The sequence below is a fragment of the Molossus molossus genome, unplaced genomic scaffold (assembly GCF_014108415.1).
Source record: "Molossus molossus isolate mMolMol1 unplaced genomic scaffold, mMolMol1.p scaffold_m16_p_57, whole genome shotgun sequence".
Taxonomy (NCBI): domain Eukaryota; kingdom Metazoa; phylum Chordata; class Mammalia; order Chiroptera; family Molossidae; genus Molossus; species Molossus molossus.
In genome coordinates this window covers 30,877-50,772 of record NW_023425396.1, presented here as the reverse complement: position 1 = coordinate 50,772, position 19,896 = coordinate 30,877, and the positions used below count along the sequence as shown (strand labels likewise).

General features: G+C 52.4%; 2 protein-coding genes across 7 annotated transcripts in view; both read left to right on the top strand.

Annotated features, from left to right (window-relative positions):
• The first annotated feature begins 2,835 nt into the window (after nt 1-2,835).
• Nucleotides 2,836-19,896, top strand: part of LOC118618083 (leukocyte immunoglobulin-like receptor subfamily A member 6) — a 31,657-nt gene continuing 14,596 nt past the window's right edge. For 4 of the 6 annotated variants that reach the window (XM_036243986.1, XM_036243989.1, XM_036243985.1 and 1 more), the window contains exons 1-7: nt 16,214-16,312; nt 16,598-16,655; nt 16,779-16,814; nt 16,986-17,270; nt 17,414-17,716; nt 17,925-18,221; nt 18,473-18,775. In XM_036243986.1, the coding sequence (XP_036099879.1) occupies nt 16,622-16,655; nt 16,779-16,814; nt 16,986-17,270; nt 17,414-17,716; nt 17,925-18,221; nt 18,473-18,775 (1,258 nt within the window). In that variant the 5' untranslated portion in view covers nt 16,214-16,312; nt 16,598-16,621. Of the gene's footprint in view, nt 3,280-3,434; nt 3,471-3,658; nt 3,944-4,086; nt 4,390-6,114; nt 6,770-16,213; nt 16,313-16,597; nt 16,656-16,778; nt 16,815-16,985; nt 17,271-17,413; nt 17,717-17,924; nt 18,222-18,472; nt 18,776-19,896 lie in introns of those variants that run through there. The other 2 variants (XM_036243984.1, XM_036243990.1) reach the window with 2 other exon arrangements.
• LOC118618087 (leukocyte immunoglobulin-like receptor subfamily A member 2) lies at nt 7,497-11,934 on the top strand. The gene is made up of 2 exons (XM_036243994.1): nt 7,497-7,996; nt 11,117-11,934. The coding sequence occupies exons 1-2, from the start codon at nt 7,699-7,701 to the stop codon at nt 11,236-11,238; spliced, it is 420 nt and encodes a 139-aa protein (XP_036099887.1). The 5' UTR covers nt 7,497-7,698; the 3' UTR covers nt 11,239-11,934.

The window sequence follows — 19,896 nt, the reverse complement described above, 5'->3', positions numbered from 1 at the left end:
ATTTCTTTCCTTCTCATGAGGAAATAATGTTCCATTGTATACACACATGTAGATATATCTGTTTCTATATTTTCTCCACTCATTGATGGGTACTTAGTTTCATTCCCTAGCTTGGCGATAGTGAATACTGCTGCAATAAACATGGGAGCACATATATCTCTTGGGTATCCTGTTTCCATTTCCTTTGAATACATACCCAGAAGTAAAATTGCTGAATCCTACGGTTGATCTATATTTTTAATTTTTTGAGGAACCCCCATACTGTTTTGCATAGTGGCCATGCCAATTTACATTCCCACCAGCAGTGCACTAGGGTTCCCTTATCTCCACATCCTCGCCAATACTACTTACCTCCAACAGGTGTGAGGTGATATCTCATCGTGGTTTTGATTTGCATTTCCCTGAGGATTAGTGACGTTGAACATTTTTTCATATGTCTATTGGCCCTTTGGAAGTCTTCCTTGGAAAAATATTTAGTTCCTCTGCCCACTTGTAATTATATTGTTACTGATTATTATTATTATTTTGTTATGGAGTTGTAAGATTTCTTTATATATTTTGGGTACTAACCCTGTATCCAATATACATTTTGCAAATTTATTTTCCTATTCTGTAGGATTTCCCTGTAGCTGCAGCATCCCACACAGCAGGGGAAGCCCAGCATTCACTCACTGCTCTGATCACCCTTTCTATCTAGATTCACCTAGGGAGAGGGATGGCATTGAAAAAGTTTGTCCCACCTTCTCAAATGCATCTTTATTTTTAAAATTTGCCATAAAGGGTTAAGATGCAGATTTTATTTTTAAATATATGCAGCCTATCATTTAGTTGTCCTTTCCTCTTTTCTGTAACATGTTCAATTATTTATCTCTTGAGGTGTTACCAAACATCATTCTCACTTTCTTTCTTCTAACTTATAATAGATATGACACGTGTCCTCCTCATTCTAGACCCCAGGTATCTTTTTGTAAATGAATGAATGAGGAAATGACTACACGAAGCGAAGTTGAAGTATTAACTCAACTTTGCAGCCCTTTCCAGGTCTGGTTCCTTCTTTTCTTCTTTCTTTTTTTCTTTAATCCTCACCCAAGGATATTTTTTTTCATTGATTTTTAGAGAGAGTGGAAGGAAGGGAGGGTGAGGGGAGAGAAACACTAATGTGAGAGAGACACATTGATTGGTTACCTCAGGCACATGCCCCAGCCAGAGCCAGAGATCGAACCTGTAACTCAGTTACATGTCCTTGACGTGGAGTTGAATCAATGACCATTCAGTACACAGGCTGATGCTCTAACCAATTAGCCACACCAACCAGGGCTAGTCTCCAAGTATCTTGAATTTGCACTTCTGGTTTTCCTATGTTGCATTCTGGGAATTTCCTCAATATTGTACTCCACTTTCATAAATGTCTCTTCAGCTGTGTCTTCTCCTCAATGAGATGAATTTTTAAAATGTATTTATTGTTCACCTCTAAAATTCCTAAACCAACTCAATAATTTTCTATTCTTCTGTAACATAATCCATCCCCTCACCTGAAAAACTGAACACCCTCCTCTATTTTTTTTTAGATATTTATGTATGTTTAATTTTAAGTTTCTCTCATATTTCCTATTCATTCTATTTCTGTGCTGTCTGTAGCACTATTGTCATTGTTAGGATTACCCTATGATCCATTGTTATTGGAAATCTCTCCCCTCACACAACTGATCTTCCATAGGTTTCTTCCAGGGTTGTCATGGGAGTCAGCTGATGGTGTGGGGGTTGGGATAACTGCAGCTTTTCCTGCTCCTTGATGTCCATTCTTTCAGACCTGGCATCTGCTCAGGGTTCTGTTAGGCAGGGATGAGTAATGCTGACCTCATGCTCACATATGGGACACACACTCATGTCACACAAAAACTGCAAGGAATTTGTTTCTCACATGCAAGGGGGAGGTGACTCAGTGTTGACAGTGGGGGGTGGGTGTCAATGAGTAGAGCTAGTCCAGTGCCCACCCACAAACACAAGGTAGGGGGCACCACAGCTTCCAACTTTCACCAGAAGTCCTAACCCCTTTTCCTATAAAAACCTGGGTCCCTTTTTGTGTCCACGTGAGTGGAAACCTCCAATCAATGACCTCTTGATGGTCTCAGCCACTGGCTGCTACGCAGCTTTACTCTCTGTTCTTTCTTGTGGTTTCCTGTCTACTGGGGGCAATTTCATTTCTGTTTTTCTACAAATGACTATTTCGACATATTTTAGAAATGTCGTAAGTAGCATTTACTGGTATGCAAAGCAGACAAGGATTCTGGAGTGGATGTAAGAGACATTTATCTTCACGGTGGAGTCTGACAACATGACCCTTTCATGTCTTTACCTGGCCTGAAAGTTAACAGTGATTGATTGGTTTCCTTTCATGAACCAAAAACTAGGATGTCTGCAGCCACACGACAACATGACCCAAACAAAGACACAGACAATGAAATATATAGGGTGTTATTGTCTAGGTCACAGAGGCACCAGATAAGAGATGAATATGTTCATAAAGGCCATCTTTTTCTTAAAAAGTGAAACTCCAACCCAAATAGAAGTCCCCTGGAGCTTACATGCAAGACCACAAAATGAGGAAGAGACTCTGCCAGAGAAACAAGGGCACTGGGAGCAATGAGTCAGGCTTCTTCTTCAAGAAGGCAAGGTGGCTGCTGTTGCCAAAAAAGATGAAGTCTGTGAAAAGTACAGTGATACAAAGAAAGTCCACACTCTGGACCCAGGAGGAAAGTCATGTTTCCTTCTGTTACTTTCTTGTATTTCTCCTCTGTGCTCATTGTCACAGTAACACTTGCCCTGAACCGCACAGCTAGATGGTAAATGTGTTTCTGCTGATCTGAGCTCTGCAGGGCACAGGAACCCATGTCTTCCTGAAGCATCTCGAGGGCCTGGGTGACACTGTCCATGGTGAGGACCCCACAGGGAGGTGCTGATGGATGGACTGAGGGTCAAGGAGACCCCATGAAGGAGGCTCTGACAGGGAAGGATGTGCCCTAGGTCACCTCACTTGCAAAGGGGCATCTCAGGAAACGTCCTGGTCTATTTCCTGATGCATCATCGAAACAACAACCAAGCTTTTGGGAGAACAGTCTCCCTTCCTGTGGGGCTGTTGACGTGACAACTGGGAGGGCCTGCCTCTAAGTGGCCACACCCTGTGCATGTGTACTGAGGGCACCATGCTCTCCGTCTGCACAGCCAGACCAGAGTGAGGAGACAACATGATCCCCACCCTCGTGGCTCTGCTCTGCCTTGGTGAGATTCTGACAGGGAGGGAGACGTGGAATGGAGGGACCCTGCCCCCACATCCAGGTCCTGGTCTCTCAGGACCCAGGACTCAGGAAGCTCTTAGGCAGGAGGGTTCGGCCCAGGATTCAGGAGCAAATCTCTCACAGGAAACTCTTTTTCAGGGCTGAGCGTGGGCCTGAGGATCCGAGTGCAGGCAGGTGAGTCTGTCCCCAGGTGTCTCGGGTCCCACGCCTCACTGGGGACAAGGGACCATTCCCTGGGAAGTTGGGGAAGGGAAATAGCAGTTCCAGGCTGGGGGATTAAGGTTATCTGAAATTTTCGGGACTGAGAACTGGGAACTAGGGGTAGGGAATGTCTTCTGACTCACCCCCTGATTTCCTTCCAGGGACCCTCCTCAAACCCACTGTCTGGGCTGAGCCAGTCCCTGTGATCCCCTGGGGGAGTCCTGTGACCATCTGGTGTCAGGGGACTCTAGGGGCTGAGGAATATCGTCTGGATAAAGAGGGAAGCTCAGAGCCCTGGTTGAAACAGAAGACACTGGAGTCCGGGGACAAGATCAAGTTCTCCATTACAAGGATGAGAGAACACATTGCAGGGAAATATTACTGTTACTATCTCAGCCCCTCTGGCCTGTCAGAGCACAGTGACCCCCTGGAGCTGGTGGTGACAGGTGAGGGGACACTCAGGGTCCCAGCCTCAGGCTCTGCCCTCAGGAAGGGGCTGCTCTCAGGGCCTCTGCCCTCTCACAGCCCAGCCCTGGGGGACACGAGGGAGGTGTGAACTCATTTCACATGCTGTCTCCTCCCCTCCTAGGAGTCTACAGCAAACCCAGCCTCTCAGCCCTGCCCAGCCCTGTCGTGACCTCAGGAGGGAATGTGACCCTCCAGTGTGGCTCAGGGCAGGCATTTGGCAGGTTCATCCTGACTAAGGAAGGAGAACACAGGCTCTCCTGGACCCTGGACTCACAACGACACACCCCAGGGCAGTACCAGGCCCTGTTCCCTGTGGGCCCCGTGACCTCCAGCCACAGGTGGATGTTCAGATGCTATGGCTATTACAAGAACAGCCCCCAGGTGTGGTCACACCCCAGTGACCCCCTGGAGCTCCTGGTCCCAGGTGAGTCCATTATTGTCCCTTCTATCCATTGAGGTGCTGAACAGGTAGTTGGCATCTTTGATGGGAGGGGAGCCCCATGTGAGAGGTGGGGTCAGGGGAGCACAGGGGCCTCTGGGGCAGAGACACAGAGACAGTGAGACCTGGGCCTGGCCAGGAGAAGGGGTTATGGGAGGAGCAGCCCCTGTACTCATGTCTGGTCTCTCAGGTGTGTCTGGGAAGCCCTCCCTCCTGGCCCAGCAGGACCCCATCGTGGCCTCTGGACAGAGCCTGACCCTCCAGTGTCGCTCTGATGTCGGCTATGACAGATTCGCTCTGTCCAAGGAGGGGGGACAGGACCTCCCCCAGAGCCTTGTCCTGCAGCCCCAGGCTGGGCTCTCTCAGGCCCACTTCTCCCTGGACACTGTGCGCAGCTCCCACGGGGGCCGGTACAGATGCTACGGTGGACAAAAACTCTCCTCCGAGTGGTCATACCCCAGTGACTCCCTGGACATCCTGGTGGCAGGTGCAGAGACAGGGGTTCAGTCAGGGACCAGACTCTGCACAGGTCCTGCTGCGGGGTCGCAGGTGGTCATGGCCAGAATGAAAGTGCAGGGCCCAGGGAGGGAGAGTCGGAGAGACAGAGGGTGTGAGGGGAGACGGGAGACTCAGAGAGAACAGAGACAGACAGAGAGGAGGGTCCTAGGAGAGAGGCCTGGTGACTCTCAGGTCAGGACAAGGTGGGCAGGCAGCCCCTCACCCACCCTCCCTCTCTCTAGGTCGGCTCCCTGGGAGGCACTCCAGGGTCAGTCCCAGACTCTCACCCTCTTCTGTCCTCTTTCTCGGGACCCTCGGTTCCCCCAGCCCCCCACCCACAGGGCCCATCTCCACAGCTGCTGAGTCATGGAGCGTGTGTGCTCAGAGGAGCACAGACCACCCCGGATGCTTCTGATTCCCTCAGAGGGTCTCATGCCCCCGACACTAAGGACAGGCTGTGTCCCAGGGGCTGGGAGCAGGGGATGGATTGAGGGTGAACCCAGGGGCTCCAGGGCTCTGAGCTTCACCCCACAATGGATAGGCCTGCAGAGGGTTACGTGAGGCAAGTGACAGTTGGGGTGGTCATGGCCCAGGGAGACTTGGGGCCCGGGATGGGGGAGGAGAAACTGAGCTCAACTGGGGAGAAGGCAGCCCCCCTCCCATCACCCCTGCTGATCCCAGAGGCTCTGAGGATGGGTCCCTTCCCCACACGGAGTCAGGCCTGCAGCGGGGTAACTGAGGGCCTGTGGGGAGGTGGTGGGGGTATTCATGGGGGACAGGGGCTGAGTCATGAGGGGTTCATGCCCCTCTGGAGACACTGACTTGGATGCGCCCTTCCCTGTCTGGGCCACAGTGTCCCCAATTGTAAAAGGAGAGATTCATGGCCCAGAGCTAAGATTTCCTTTCAGTTCTGGTTCTGACCTCCTGGGGGAGGGGGCCTCACAGGGACACCCGGGACGTGGTGTGGGGACTGTCCCCTCTGTAGCAGTGATGGTGACATGTACAGGGAGGGGCAGGCAGGACAAGGGTCTGGGGCATCCAGGTCCTTTCCCTCAGCCCTGGTGAATGACTGTGTGAGGGGAGAGGGATGAATGACAGACCACAGCAGGTGCCTCACGTAGTGGGTGCTCATTAAAGGACACCATAGCTCATTCATGACATCATAAGGGAGAAAAGGGCTCCCCTGATATTTTGGATCTGATTCCTTTCCAGAAGTTGTCCCCAAACCCTCCCTCTGGGCTGAGCCAGGCCCCATGGTCACCATGGGGAGCCCTGTGACCATCTGGTGTCAGGCGTCTCTGCAGGCTACTGCCTACGTTCTATATAAAGGGAGGGGCTCTGAGCCCTGGGATACGAAGACCCCACAGAACTTCAGCAACAAGACCGGTTTCCTCATTGAATCCTCCAGCTCACAGCATGCAGGGCTCTATGAGTGTGCGTATTACACTACTGAGCGCAAACTCTCAGAGTACAGTGACCCCCTGCTTTTGGTCGTGACAGGTAAGTGGAACCTGGGTGCCCTCCCCACTGTGGCTCCCCTCACACTGAGGGAATGGAGGGTGGGCTCAGGGGGACCTCACCCCACAGTCCACACTGGGAACATGTGGGTGATGGTCCCTGTAACACGGATCCCCCTTCTCCCTCAGGAGTGTACAGAGCACCCTCCCTCTCAGCCCAGCCAAGCCCTGTGGTGGCCTCAGGAGGGAGCGTGTCCCTCGTGTGTAGCTCACAGGACACATCGGGCACTTTCCATCTGCTGAAGGAGGGAGGAGCTGACCCGCCCCGACACATGGAACCGCAATCGAGGTCCAGTGCTGGGAAGACCTATGCCCAGGCCACCTTCCCTGTGGGCCCCGTGAACTCCTCCCACGGGGGGACCTACAGATGCTATGGTTCATCCAGATCCTACACACATCGGTGGTCACACCCCAGTGACCCTCTGCGTCTCGAGGTCACAGGTGAGGGGCCAACCCCTGTGCAAACCCATCTGTTCCCTGGGCCCAAAATGACTGACCTAGGCTTGTGTTCAGTGGAGCCCTGGGGCCCTGGGGCATCCAGGTCCTTTCCCTCAGTCCTGGTGAATGACTGGCCTCTGGGGGACAGAACCTCAGGCGGGAGGCTTAGGGAGGGACAGGACAGGATTCTCCCTGCACCCCAGTGGGCAATGGGGTATGTGCCCCCTGATGCCACGTCCCCTTCTCCCAGATGTGCACAGGGAGCCCTCCCTCTCGGCCCAGCCGGGCTCCCTGGTGCTGCCTGGAGACAGCCTGACCCTGCAGTGTGGCTCGGAGGCTGGCTTTGACAGATTCGCTCTGACCAAGGACCAGGGGCTCACCCCCCCCCAGCGCCTTGATGAGCAGCACAGCCCCGACTTCCCCCTGGGCCATGTGGACCACACCCATGGGGGCCGGTACAGATGCTACAGTGGACACAGCCTCTCCTATGCCTGGTCAGCCCCCAGCGCCCCCCTGGACATCCTGGTCACAGGTGAGGAGCCCAGCCCTGGCCCTGTCCTGACTGTCCCGTCAGGGCGCTGGGAGCAGGGTCCCCTGGTGGTGCTGAGGTCCAGGAGAGGGTCCTGGGGCAGAGGCTGAGGAGGGGCAGAGGTGCAGAGGTAGGGAGGGAGGAAGGCGGAGTGAGGGGCTCAGACATAGAGACACCCACCCGGGGACACTGAGAGGAGCTGAGAAGGATCACAGACAGCGTCCCTGGGGAAGGACATGGTCCCTCAGCTCAGGGTCAAGGGCATGTGGGAGGGGGCAGCTCTCTACACATCACACCTTCCCCTCCCCAGGAATGTACAGGAAACCCTCCCTCTCCATCCTGCCGGGCCCCTCAGTGCCCTGGGGAGCGAACGTGACCCTGCAGTGTGGATCTGAGACCTGGTTTGACACCTTCCACCTGCACAGGGAGGGGTCTCTGGATCCCCCCCAGCACCTTCCTGTGCAGAACATGACTGCACCCTCTCAGGCCAACTTCATCTTCAGTCCTGTGACCTCAGCCCACAGGGGCACCTACAGGTGCTATGGTTCACGCAGTGCCTCCCCCTACCTGCCGTCACACCCCAGTGACCCCCTGGAGCTCCTGGGCTCAGGTGAGGACGCCCAGCCCTGCCCCTGTGTCCTCATGGTCAGTTCAGGACCCAGATCACAGGCCACCATGGGCTGGAATAGCAGTGAGGGGGTCACAGGAGGGTCAGCCAGAGAGGACCTCACCTCCCAGAGGGATGGAAAAGGCCAGAGCAACTCCCACCCCTGCCTCATCGTCACCCCCATCCCTGAGGCCCAGACATGTTCCTGGTGGGCAGAGGGAGGCTGGAGAGACTCGAACCGACCAAAAGGGGAAAAGGTCAGAGGCACCCACCCCGACCCTCTTCAGTCTCCAGTCCTGAGTCCACACCCTGAGAGACCAAGACAAGAGTGGGGACGAGCAGAGGCCTTGGGCCCAGAGAGGACAAGACCCCCTGCTGGGGCATGGCTGGTCTCCCAGGGAGTTGGGGCCTGGCAGACATACTGGGGACCCACAGGGCTCCAGGACTCTGAGGCTGGCAGGTGTCAGGTGGGGTGGCCATGCTGTGCTCCCATGCTGGGGAGGAGCTGCTGGGTGGAAATGGGGAGAGGTAAGAGCCCCCACAAATCAGCTCCCATCTGATCCCAGGAGGCTCTGAAAATTGATGCCCCTGAGTGAGGCCCAGGGAGGGCTCAGTGAGTGTCTGTGGGCAGGGGGTGGGGGAGGAGCTCAGTTTGGTCTTGGCTCAGCCACTTCCTGGTAATGGCCTGAGGACAGTTCCTTCTTCTCAGGAAACCCATGTCTCCAAAGATGCTTGGACACTGTGCGTGTGCCTGTGTGTGCGTGTGTGTACATGTGTGTGCACGCATATGTGTGTGCATGTCCGTCTGTGCTGGGGACACTGATGGGGTCTGAGCTCTCCTCCACGAGCCTACAAGGAACTGCAGTGGAGTCAGGAAAAGAAGCCACAATTCTGGTTCAAATCCCAGCTCTGCCCCTTCCCCACTGGGATCTCAGACAATCTGTTCCTCCTGAGTCCTAGGTTCATGTCTGTGGAGCAGGACTCCTGCCACCCCCCTCACAGTGCCCTCAACACGCAGCCTGACCCTGGTTACAGCTCAGGAAGGACACAGCCCTCCCCCTGCCCTTCCCAGACACACACACTCCATGTGCACACAGGCCCCACTGCGGTGGGAGGGGTGTCAGTCTGCAGAGTGGGAGGTGGGTGTGGGCTGGACTGGAGAGGGGTGGCTCACCCAGCACCCACCTCTACCTGCTGTCACACCCCAGAGACCCCTGCAGCTCCTGGTCCAGGTGAGGGGACCCTGACCCTGTCCTTTCTGTGCTCAGTCAGCTCAGAGCCCTGTCCGTAAGAAAGTCGGGGACACTAAGACATGAGTGTTGGAGGAGATTCCACAGAGGAGGGTCCAGCCCCTGAGTGGGCAGAAAGAGACAGGGTCTCCCACCCCGGAACCCCCATTTCTGAAGCTCAGCAGAGATAAAGGGTAGGGAGGGCCGGGTGAGGTGTGTGGAAATGAGCAGGAAGGTGATCAGACCGAGCAGAGAAGCCAAACCCCCCAACACTCACCTGCTCAGGTCTTCCTCTCAGAATCGGATGTGTACACACCTGACACACATTGCAAAGGCTTCCTGGTTTCACCCCTTTGGGTATTAACCCAACTGAAGACCGCTTATCATCCATGTGTGAGCCAATATTTGGATATTTTGCTTGGATATTTGCAATTAGGATAGGTCAATACTTCTTTTTATATCTTGATATTTGTATCAAAGTGAGATCACAGATTGACATAATTTACAACTTTTGGAGCTCGTTAAATATTTTAATTAGGGGAATTTGCTCTGTTACATAATATTTGAACCAGAGCTGTGGACTTCCTGGGTTATGACCTTTGATAAACAGTACGTTGGGGTTGTCTTTTGAGATAAAAACCACATAATTAGCCATCCATCCATAAAATCTTACCAGACTTTCTAAAGTTTGTCCAAAACTAGAGAGAAGAGGATGACCCTTTCCCCTGCTGGGCATCCTACTGAACTAACTCCATGAACCACGACCTCCGAGCTCCTCTTCCCTCTGCCCCTTCCCTACACCCACAGACAGGACCTCATTCCTTGTTCAAGGCCAGCCTTGACCATCAGGGTCCTGCCTCCTTATCACCTGTTGATTTCAACTCTCTGTCTGTCTGTCTCGCTCTCTCTCTCTCCATATGCGCACACACACACACACACACACACACACAATATATATATATATATGTACAGCAATATTATGTAGATATTCATTATAATGTATAATTTACTGTTTATGTAAGACTAGCTATATGTGTAGCTACATATACAGAAATACTTTACATATTTTATACTATTATATATAGTGCATATATATATTATATACATTATATATACATGTATATATGTACATGGAGTTACACATATACAGGGTGTGGCGCAAGTAGGATTACAGTGTTTCCAATAGAAACTAATACAATAATAAATAGAAATACAAGAATAAACTCTGTGTTTCATGTACTCACAACTGTAAACCTACTTATACCCAACACTGTATTGACTACTATAATAATACTTCATTTATGTATCTACAATTTTGTCAAGAAATATTCATCCATATATCCATATTTTTCACCTGGTAAATACATCTACCATTGTAAGTATTTGTTATTATATTAAAAATCAATCAATACAAGAATAAATAGAAGAACCATTTCAAGTGATGATTGAGATGCAGAACCCCAGAGAGGAGAGATCTGGTTGGGTGGGGTGAAGGACACCCTGCCCTAGACTTTCACCCCTTTGTGCTACTGACCTTTCAGGAGCCCCTGACACCAACTTCTCCTGTGTGGACGTTGGGTCCAGGTTGTTGAAAACATGGGAACTCTCAGATGGAGGAAATAAGCTTACGGGGTCTTGAGACTCAGACTGAACACAGAACACACAGTTCTTAATCATGTCTGGACTGACATCATTTTTACACTCTGTCTGAGCTCTTGGGCTCAGCTAACTCTTATCGATGTGACTCAGAGCCAGGTGGTGAATTCAGACATCACAGCATCGCTGGTGTCAAGGGGCACTGGGAGCCCTGGGTAGAGATCAGAATCCCAGAGATATGGGTCTGCCCTGACCTCTGTGACCTCTTACCCACAATTCTTATCTTTCCATCCCCAAGACTACACAGTGGAGAATCTCATCCGGATGGGCGTGGCTGGATTGGTCCTGGTGGTCCTGGGGGTGCTGCTAATCCAGGCTCGGAACAGCCCGGGAAGGATCCATGATGCACCCAGGACTTAATCACAAGGGAGAACAATGCACCATTCAGAGTGGGGCACCTTGGAGCACATCTGATGATCCCAGGATGTGATGAATGAGCATCTGGACCCCAGTTGGGAAACTCTCTGCTGGGAATGTCCAGGGGAGGAGAGGTGCAGACGAGGTTTGGGTGCAGGGGAGCACGTGCCCTGTTCCTGTGGAGGACGCCTCCCCCATCAGACTGTGGTGCTCCCCCTCCCTGTCATCCCTGACTCTCCTCCACTGCCCTCTGTTCTCCCCTATGACGTGAGGGTCCGTCCCACACGGCTGGTTTGGATTCACATCTATGCACCCTTCATGCTGGATCACAGTCATACACACACAGTGTGGTGTCATCATAACACCGGGATTCTTTAAGAAACGTAAAGAACACACTCCTTAAACATAAATAAATAAAAGCCCTGCTACCTGCTACCTGTGCTTGTGGGTCCAGCCTACTGCAGGTCTCCCTTCCTCCTCCCTGTGTCACGTGGCTTCTTCCTTATATCCTTGGGACCTCTGTTCACCTAGATTTCAGGCAGTTCTGAATGAGGGTTGTCCTGTAGTTTAGCTGCAACTTTGCTGTGGGTGTGAGAGGATCTAAATGCGACATCTACCTACTCTGCCACCTTGACCAGAAGTCTTAATGTTTGATAACAAACCATCTTGAATTTTTGCCACCATTTTATTTAAGTAATGCATACATTTCATTTTCATTTACATTTTTTAAATTTTTACTAATCCTCACCCGAGGACATTTCTCTATTTATCTTCAGATAGACTGGGAGGGAGAGAAAGGGAAAGAGAAAGAAACAACGATGTGAGAGAGACACATCGACTGGTGGCTTCCCGCACGACCCCGAACATGGCCAGAAACGAACTGCAACTGAGGTATGTGCATGCCCTCGACCGAATTGAACCTGAGACGCATTGGTCCGCAAGCCAACCCTCTACCACTGAGCAAAACCGGCCACAGCCATATGTTTCCATTTAAATACTTCCTTTTTAATTTTCCAGACCACCTTTGAACTGATTGAGATTTATTTGTTTAATATAATTTCATCAACAAGTTTGGAGGTTATATATGCATTTCCAATTTGGATAGTACCACCATTGTTAGTATTGGTATTTATATTTGTAATTTTGAACCATTTCTGGCACATTCTCTCCTTTAGGTAAGAAAAGGTCATCACACATTAGCTGAACTCCTTGGGCCTGATTTGAAAATCTCCGTGTTTATGTGTCTCACACATACACACACGCACTCCTAATAGTCTCTAACCTTTCTTACATTTAAATGTATATGTGAATGTATGTACAGATATACTTTTCCTACAATTATTTGTTTTGCCAATACTTTTCTCACTCTTGCACTTCAATCTCTCTGCTTGTACGTCTGAAAATGATTTATTTCCATTAAGATACTTGAAAAATGTTCTTATTTCTGATAGAGGATATAATTCCAATGCAGGAAAGGGGAAATTCTCTGATGGTCAAGGATCAACCCCCAAAACCCTCCTTGTCCTTCCTGAGGACAAACTAGGTGTGGTAAATTTCACACATGAGACATGAGTTTGTGGATGTCAGATGTACCCCCATCTTCTCCTACTAATGGACTTCTCCCCTCGGAATCTTTCACCTTGACCTTTTAATAAAATGTGGATGAGTCTAGAATTCTTCATTCACAATTCAGTATTTGTGTTGTTGTTTTTTTAATCCTCACCCGAGGACATTTTTTTCATTTCTCTTGAGATAAAGTGGGAGGGAGAGTGGGAGGGAGAGAGAAAGAAACAGCAATGTGAGAGAGACACAACAAGTGGCCGTCCCCCACAATACCCTAACTGGGGCCAGGGACAAACTGCAACTGAGGTATGTGCCCTTAGTGGGAACTGAACATGGGATTCCTTGGTCCATGGATCGAGGCTCTAACCACTGAGCCAAACTGGCCAGGGTCACAATTCAGTATTTGAATGTACTTCCCCCTTCACTTTGCCAATTATTTTTCTGCTTGGATGTGAACGCTCATCAATTTCCACCACTTGCCATAAATTTTAAGACACACATTTCATGTATATATTTGTTGTACCATGGCCCTGCATGTTCCCTCTGCTTCTCTGTAAAATACCCAAACACTGGCCTCTACAACTGCAGCAATTTTCATCCTCACTACCTTCCTCCTGAATCTCACACTATCCATTGTTCTCTCTGTTTCTATTCCCCATGTATCTTAATTTTCTCATTTTATTATCTCTGTATTGTATCCTACAAATTTCCTCAACGTTGTCCTCCAATATCACAATGGTATCTTCAGCTGTATCTTCTCCTAGATGAAAAGACTATCTTGAGTGTGCTAAATCAAATTATGTTTGTTTGGGTTACTTTTAACCTCTAAGATATTTGTGTCAGTCCTTACTAAAATGTCATGTTCTTCTCTTATATAACGCCTGTTGTGTTGTGCAAGAATTCACATTTCTCCTTGATTTTGTCAGACATTTGAACATTCTTAAATTAAAATGACTTCCACATGTTTCTAATGCTGTTTCCTTGGACATGATAACCCTCACTGTGACTCTGTGGACAGGGTTCCATAGAACGGTGTCTTCACTGTGACCACACATTTACAGGAACCTTCAACCTCTTGTATTCCCATGCTCAGAGGTAGTTCTGACACACACTGCCAATCACTTTCTTATTCAGGAAGAAGCATATTATGCAGTTGATGAAGGACAGGAGAACTCTTCATGCTTCGAAATCTCTGATTTTCCAGGTGCAATAGCCAGTTCTAAGTCTTCCTGCTCCTGCTGATTCAGTCTCTGCTCTTCCTCTCTCTCACTTTTTCTCTTAGCCCATCGAAGCACATCTTCTTCAGAGGGACAGGTGAGCAAAATCACTTGGGTCAGCCTCTTGTTGGCCTAGTCGTGGAAGTGAGTGGACCATGAAACATGGCAGCATCATATTCCTTGGGGCTTTCCTTGCCTGGGAAAGGCTGAAATGGATCATCCAGTTGATAGAGATGGGGGAATCCAGCTTGTGGATGGGTCTCTTCCCAGGAGAGGCCGAGCAGGTCCAAGCTGCTCCTCCCACGAGGGTGCTGGGCCACAGAGATGACGGAAGGGGAGCCTCATACTCTTTCACTTTTGGACACACACCATGTCAGACCAGAAGGGATTGAATCTGTCACACACACACACACACACACACACACACACACACACACACACGGCATGTGACTCAGGGCTGCCTGTGGGCTGAGTCTGAGGGCTGTGATACCAGTGCCCATCCCAATATGTGGAGGGGAACCTGCTTTCAACGTTCCCCTTGAGTCCTGATCCCCTCCCTGCTGTGATGACATCAGGGTCCCTCTCCTGTCCTCACAGAGGGGAAAACTTTATTCTGATGACCCTGTTCAGTCTATACCCAGGCAGCAGTGGACACTGAACTCTGACCTCTCCTGTCTGTACCAGTTTCCTCTTCCTTTTTGTGCATTGAGCATGGCCCCATATTTCAGAAATACTGTCCAGAGCCTTTCTCAGATGAGGAGCAGGTGAGGGTTCTTAAGTGGGTCTAGCATCGTCCATGTTGTGTGGATTTTCAACAACACCTCTCATGCCTCACCTCACGAGTCTTAGGCACGTGTGGAAATGAACAAGGAGGGCTCCCTCCATGTCCCGGGGGCGAGGACTCCACAACCACTCTCAGGCCCTGGGTTCCTGACAACCTGCTGCAGGTGGGTACACGGAGACTCAGGAAACTGTTCGTTGATGCTTAAGGTCACACCAGAGATGGGCCACGAAGGAGTCATTCAATAAGCATGTTTTATTCCCCAAATCAGAGCAATGACACACATACTGTCCACTAAAGCTGAAGACAAGGTCACAGGACAAGGAGGGGGGAACTTCCCAAGGGGCAAGGGTGCTGAGGGGCAGGAATGACTCACAGGCTTCTTCCCACGCTGATGGGATGGGTGCTGTGGTCAGAAGGGGAAGCTCACCAGGGGCTGAGAGGGAACGAGGACCCACACTCGGGGGCCAGGATAAGAATCCATTTTACTTCCCTCATTTTCCTGCATTTCTACTCTGTGCCCCTTGTCACAGTGATACTCACCCGAACGGCACTGTTGATGGTGAGCGTGTCTCTGTGGATCTGAGCTCTGCAGGCCACGGGAACCCACGTCTTCCTGACGCATCTCCAAGACCCGGTGACCACTGTCCATGGTGAGGACCCCACAGGGAGATGCTGATGGACGACATGAAGATAAAGGAGGACCCCACGTGGGAGGCTCTGATATGGAAGGTCGCTCCCTGGGTCCCCTCACCTGCAAGGGGCATCTCAGGAGGCTCCAGATCTATTTCCTCATCCACCAGGAACAGGTGCTAGGCTTCTGGGGAGGGAAGGTTCCCCTTCCCCAGGGGCTGGTGACATGATAACCCAGGGACAGGGAGGGCCAGCCCTTGAGTGACCACACCCTGGGGTCCATCTGTCCCTTCCTGCTAAAGCCATTACACACGGAATCTGTGTAATGCATACCCCTCAGAAGATTGAAACATATTGAAAAGTAAGTAAATAATGGTGAATGTGTTCTCTTGTAAATAATAATAATAATAATAAAGAGGAGGGGACATCCAATGGAGATATTACTGCTCATTTCACACAGGCAGGAGGTGGTACACATATATTTAAATAAAGATGAATTTCCCTCGACAATCAAAGCTCCAGCCCAAATCACTGCCCTTAATTTTTAGGAAAAAGCCGTGACACTGGGGACAGCTCTGCCCAAGGAGCAGGGGGCACTGAGGGGGATCAGGACCCAGAGGCTGGTGCCAAGGGGGGAGGGGCTGGAGGCTGTCGCTAAGGAAAAGGAGAAGTTCATGAAAACACAAGAGATAGAAACCTAGACCTGGGGCCACAGAGGGGTGTGTTTCCTTCCCTCATTTCCCTGCATTTCTCCTCTGTGCTCATTGTCACAGGGACACTTGCCTGCCCTGCTCAGTTACAGGGTGAACGTGTCTCTGCTGATCTGAGCCCCACGGGAACCCACGTCTTCCTGAAGCATCTCCAGGGCCTGACAACGTCCGAGGTGAGGACCCCAGGGAGGTGCTGAGGGATGGGCTGAGGATGGTGGAGACCCCACGGGGGAGGCTCTGACAGGGAAGGACGTGCCCTGGGTCACCTCACCTGTTTCCTGCTTTGTGATGAAAGTGAGTCAGGCTGCTAGAAAGAGGCTCCCCTATAGGCTGCAGATGTGACATCCTGGTGAACAGCAGGCTTGGACTCCAAGGGACCACAACCTGTCATCTGTCTCTCTGTCCTGCATATCTGTCTGTCCCTCCTTCTGGCACCGTGGTCGCTTCCATCTGCTCAACTGACCCCAGAGGGACAGGACGTCATGACCCCCACACTCACCGCCCTGCTCTGCCTGGGTGAGATGTGACGGGGGAGGGGAAGCCCTGCTCTGTCAGAAGTTCCTGAATCTCAGCAGGCTCCCAGGAAGGAGGGTTCTTGTCAGGGGTCAGGGCGAACCTCTCACAGGGACTCTTTTCCAGGGCTGAGCGTGGGCCTGAGGACCAGAGTGCAGGCAGGTGAGTCTGTCCCTAGGTCTCCCAGGTCTCACTGCCTCTGGACACAGGGACACCCCCAGGGATATGGGGAAGGAGGAGAGCAGACCTGTCTGACAGAAGAGGGACATCGGGGATGGGGAGCTGGGGACTGGGATGGGAATGTCGTAGGACCCAGCCTCTGATTCCTTCCAGGGACCCTCCCAAAACCTACCCTCCAGGCTGAGCCAGGATCTCTGATCCCCTGGGGGAACCCCGTGACCATCACATGTCAGGGGACTCTGGGGGCTGAGGAGTACCGTCTGGATAAAGAGGGAAACTCACCTCCATGGAAAACACAGAAGCCACCGAACCCCGGAGACAAGGCCATGTTCTCCATCACACGGACGACAGACCATGATGCAGGGAGATATCGCTGTTACTATCGCAGCCCCTCTGGCGAGTCAGAGCACAGTGACCCCCTGGAGCTGTTGGTGACAGGTGAGGGGACACTCAGGGTCCCAGCCTCAGGCTCTGCCCTCAGGAAGGGGCTGCTCTCAGGACCTCTGCCCTCTCACAGCCCAGCCCTGGGGGACACGAGGGAGGTGTCACCCCATTTCACATGCTGTCTCCTCCCCTCCTAGGATCCTACAGCAAACCCAGCCTCTCAGCCCTGCCCAGCCCTGTCGTGACCTCTGGAGGGAACGTGACCTTCCAATGTGGCTCATGGCTGGGATTTGACAGGTTCATCCTGACTAAGGAAGGAGAACACAGGCTCTCCTGGACCCTGGACTCACAACAACACACCACAGGGCAGTCCCAGGCCCTGTTCCCTGTGGGCCCCATAACACCCAGCCACAGGTGGACGTTCAGATGCTATGGCTGTTACAGGAACAGCCCCCAGGTGTACTCACAGCCCAGTGACCCCCTGGAGCTCCTGGTCCCAGGTGAGTCCCATTATTGTCCCTTCCATGGTTTGAGGCACCAGACAGGGTATTGGGATCCTTGCTAGGAGGGGAGCCCCAGGTCAGAGGTGGGGTGAGTGGAGCACAGGGGCTCCTGTGGCAGAGACAAAGAGAGATAGTGAGACCCGGGCCAGGCCAGGAGAAGGGGTTATGGGAGGAGCAGCCCCTGTACTCACGTCTGGTCTCTCAGGTGTGTCTGGGAAGCCCTCCCTCCTGGCCCAGCAGGGCCCCATCGTGACCTATGGACAGAACCTGACCCTCCAGTGTGGCTCTGATGTCGGCTATGACAGATTCGCTCTGTCCAAGGAGGGGGGACAGGACCTCCCTCAGAGCCTTGTCCTGCAGCCCCAGGCTGGGCTGTCTCAGGCCAACTTCTCCCTGGACACTGTGCGCAGCTCCCACGGGGGCCGGTACAGATGCTACGGTGGACACAACCTCTCCTGCGAGTGGTCGGCCCCCAGTGACCCCCTGGACATCCTGGTGGCAGGTGAGGAGTCAGGGGTTCAGTCAGGGACCAAACTCTGCATAGGCCCTGCTGGGGGGTCACAGGTGGTCATGGTCAGAATGAAAGTGTAGGGCTCAGGGAGGGAGAGACAGAGAGACGGGGTGTGAGGGGAGAGGGTAGACTCAGAGAGAACAGAGACAGACAGAGAGGAGGGTCCTAGGAGAGAGGACTGGGGACCCTCAGGTCAGGACAAGGTGGGCAGGCAGCCCCTCACCCACCCTCCCTCTCTCTAGGATGGCTCTATGACACACCCTCCCTCTCGGTGCAGCCGGGTCTCACGGTGACCTCAGGAGAGAACGTGACCCTGCTGTGTCAGTCACAGACCCTGAAGGACACTTTCCTTCTGTCCAAGGAGGGGGCAGCCGATCCCCCCCTGCGTCTTCCATCAGAGCACCTAGCTCAGCAGTACCAGGCAGAGTTCTCCATGAGTCCTGTGACCTCCGCCCACGGGGGCACCTACAGGTGCTACAGCTCACTCAGCACCTCCCCCTACCTGCTGTCACACCCCAGTGAGCCCCTGGAGCTGCGGGTCTCAGGTGAGGGGCCCTGGCCCTGTCTTTCTGTGCTGTGGGTACAGGGTCCTGTCCCCAGAAGAAAGATGAGCTGAAAGGGAGGGAGGACTCTAGGGGTGGTCACCCAGAAGCCACCTGCCCCCCAGAGATCCCACTACCCCCTTTGATCCCTCCCCCTCACCAGGGTCCAGAAGGTGCCAGGTGGGCAGTGGGAGGGTGTTAGGGTGCACAGCACAGGTGTAGATGAGACTGAGTGAGGAGAGGACCCCAGAGTCAGCCCAGACTCTCACCTTCTTCTGTCCTCTTTCTTAAGATCCTCTGGGACCCTGGCCCCTCCCCCTACAGCACCCATCTCCACAGATGATGAACCACTAAGTCCTGTTTGCTCAGAGGGAGCACAGACACCCCAAGGGGATTCAGACTCTCACAGAGGATCTAATGCCCCCGGGGCACATGAGGGCAGCCTTGTGTCCAAGGCGACTAGGAATCAAAGAGAGATTTCAGGGGAACCATGGGATCCAGGGCCTCAGAGAATTCGCCCCAGCCCATGGAGTCAGGCCCGCAGAGGGTACGTGAGGCACAGGACAGGTGGGGTGCTCATGGCAGAGGGAAATATGGGGCCCAGGGGCAGCCAGACTCAGGTAGGGGAAGGCAACGCCCACCGCTCATTGACATTGACGTAGGGTGTAAGGGTGGGATGCGCTGGCAGGGGGTCTCCGTGCTCCCTGAGGTCATGACTTAGGTCCAGGTTCTCTGCCCAGAGCCCCAGGTCTCAGGGGAGCAGCCCTGGTCCTGTGCTGTCTAAGCTCCGACGTCTTCTCTGGGCTCATCCCCAGGAAGGTCTGACGTGAGGGCAATAACGTGAGCACTGGACAGTCCACAGAGGAGGGTCGTCTCCTTTGGGGGAGGAAACAGGGTCACCTCCCACACTGGGACCCCACCCTGCAGTCTCAGGCAGGGCTGAGGGAGGGAGGTGGCATTACTTGGGGTGAAGCTAAGAGGCAATGAGCTTAGACTAAGTGACCAGACAGATACCCAGCCCACTGATTCTGGTGTCTCCACCTCAGAGCCAGCGTGTCGCTCCTCACCAGGGGGCGTCCCACAGGGGGACCCCTGGGAAAGAGGCTGAATGTGTGTGGACTCAG

What these genes read in the sequence shown, in the direction of transcription:
- LOC118618087 (XM_036243994.1), top strand. Translation starts at nt 7,699, where the DNA reads ATGTACAGGAAACCCTCCCTCTCCATCCTGCCGGGCCCCTCAGTGCCC. An exon ending in CCTGGAGCTCCTGGGCTCAG is followed by an intron (nt 7,997 to 11,116) that starts GTGAGGACGCCC and finishes TCCATCCCCAAG; the next exon opens with ACTACACAGTGGAGAATCTC.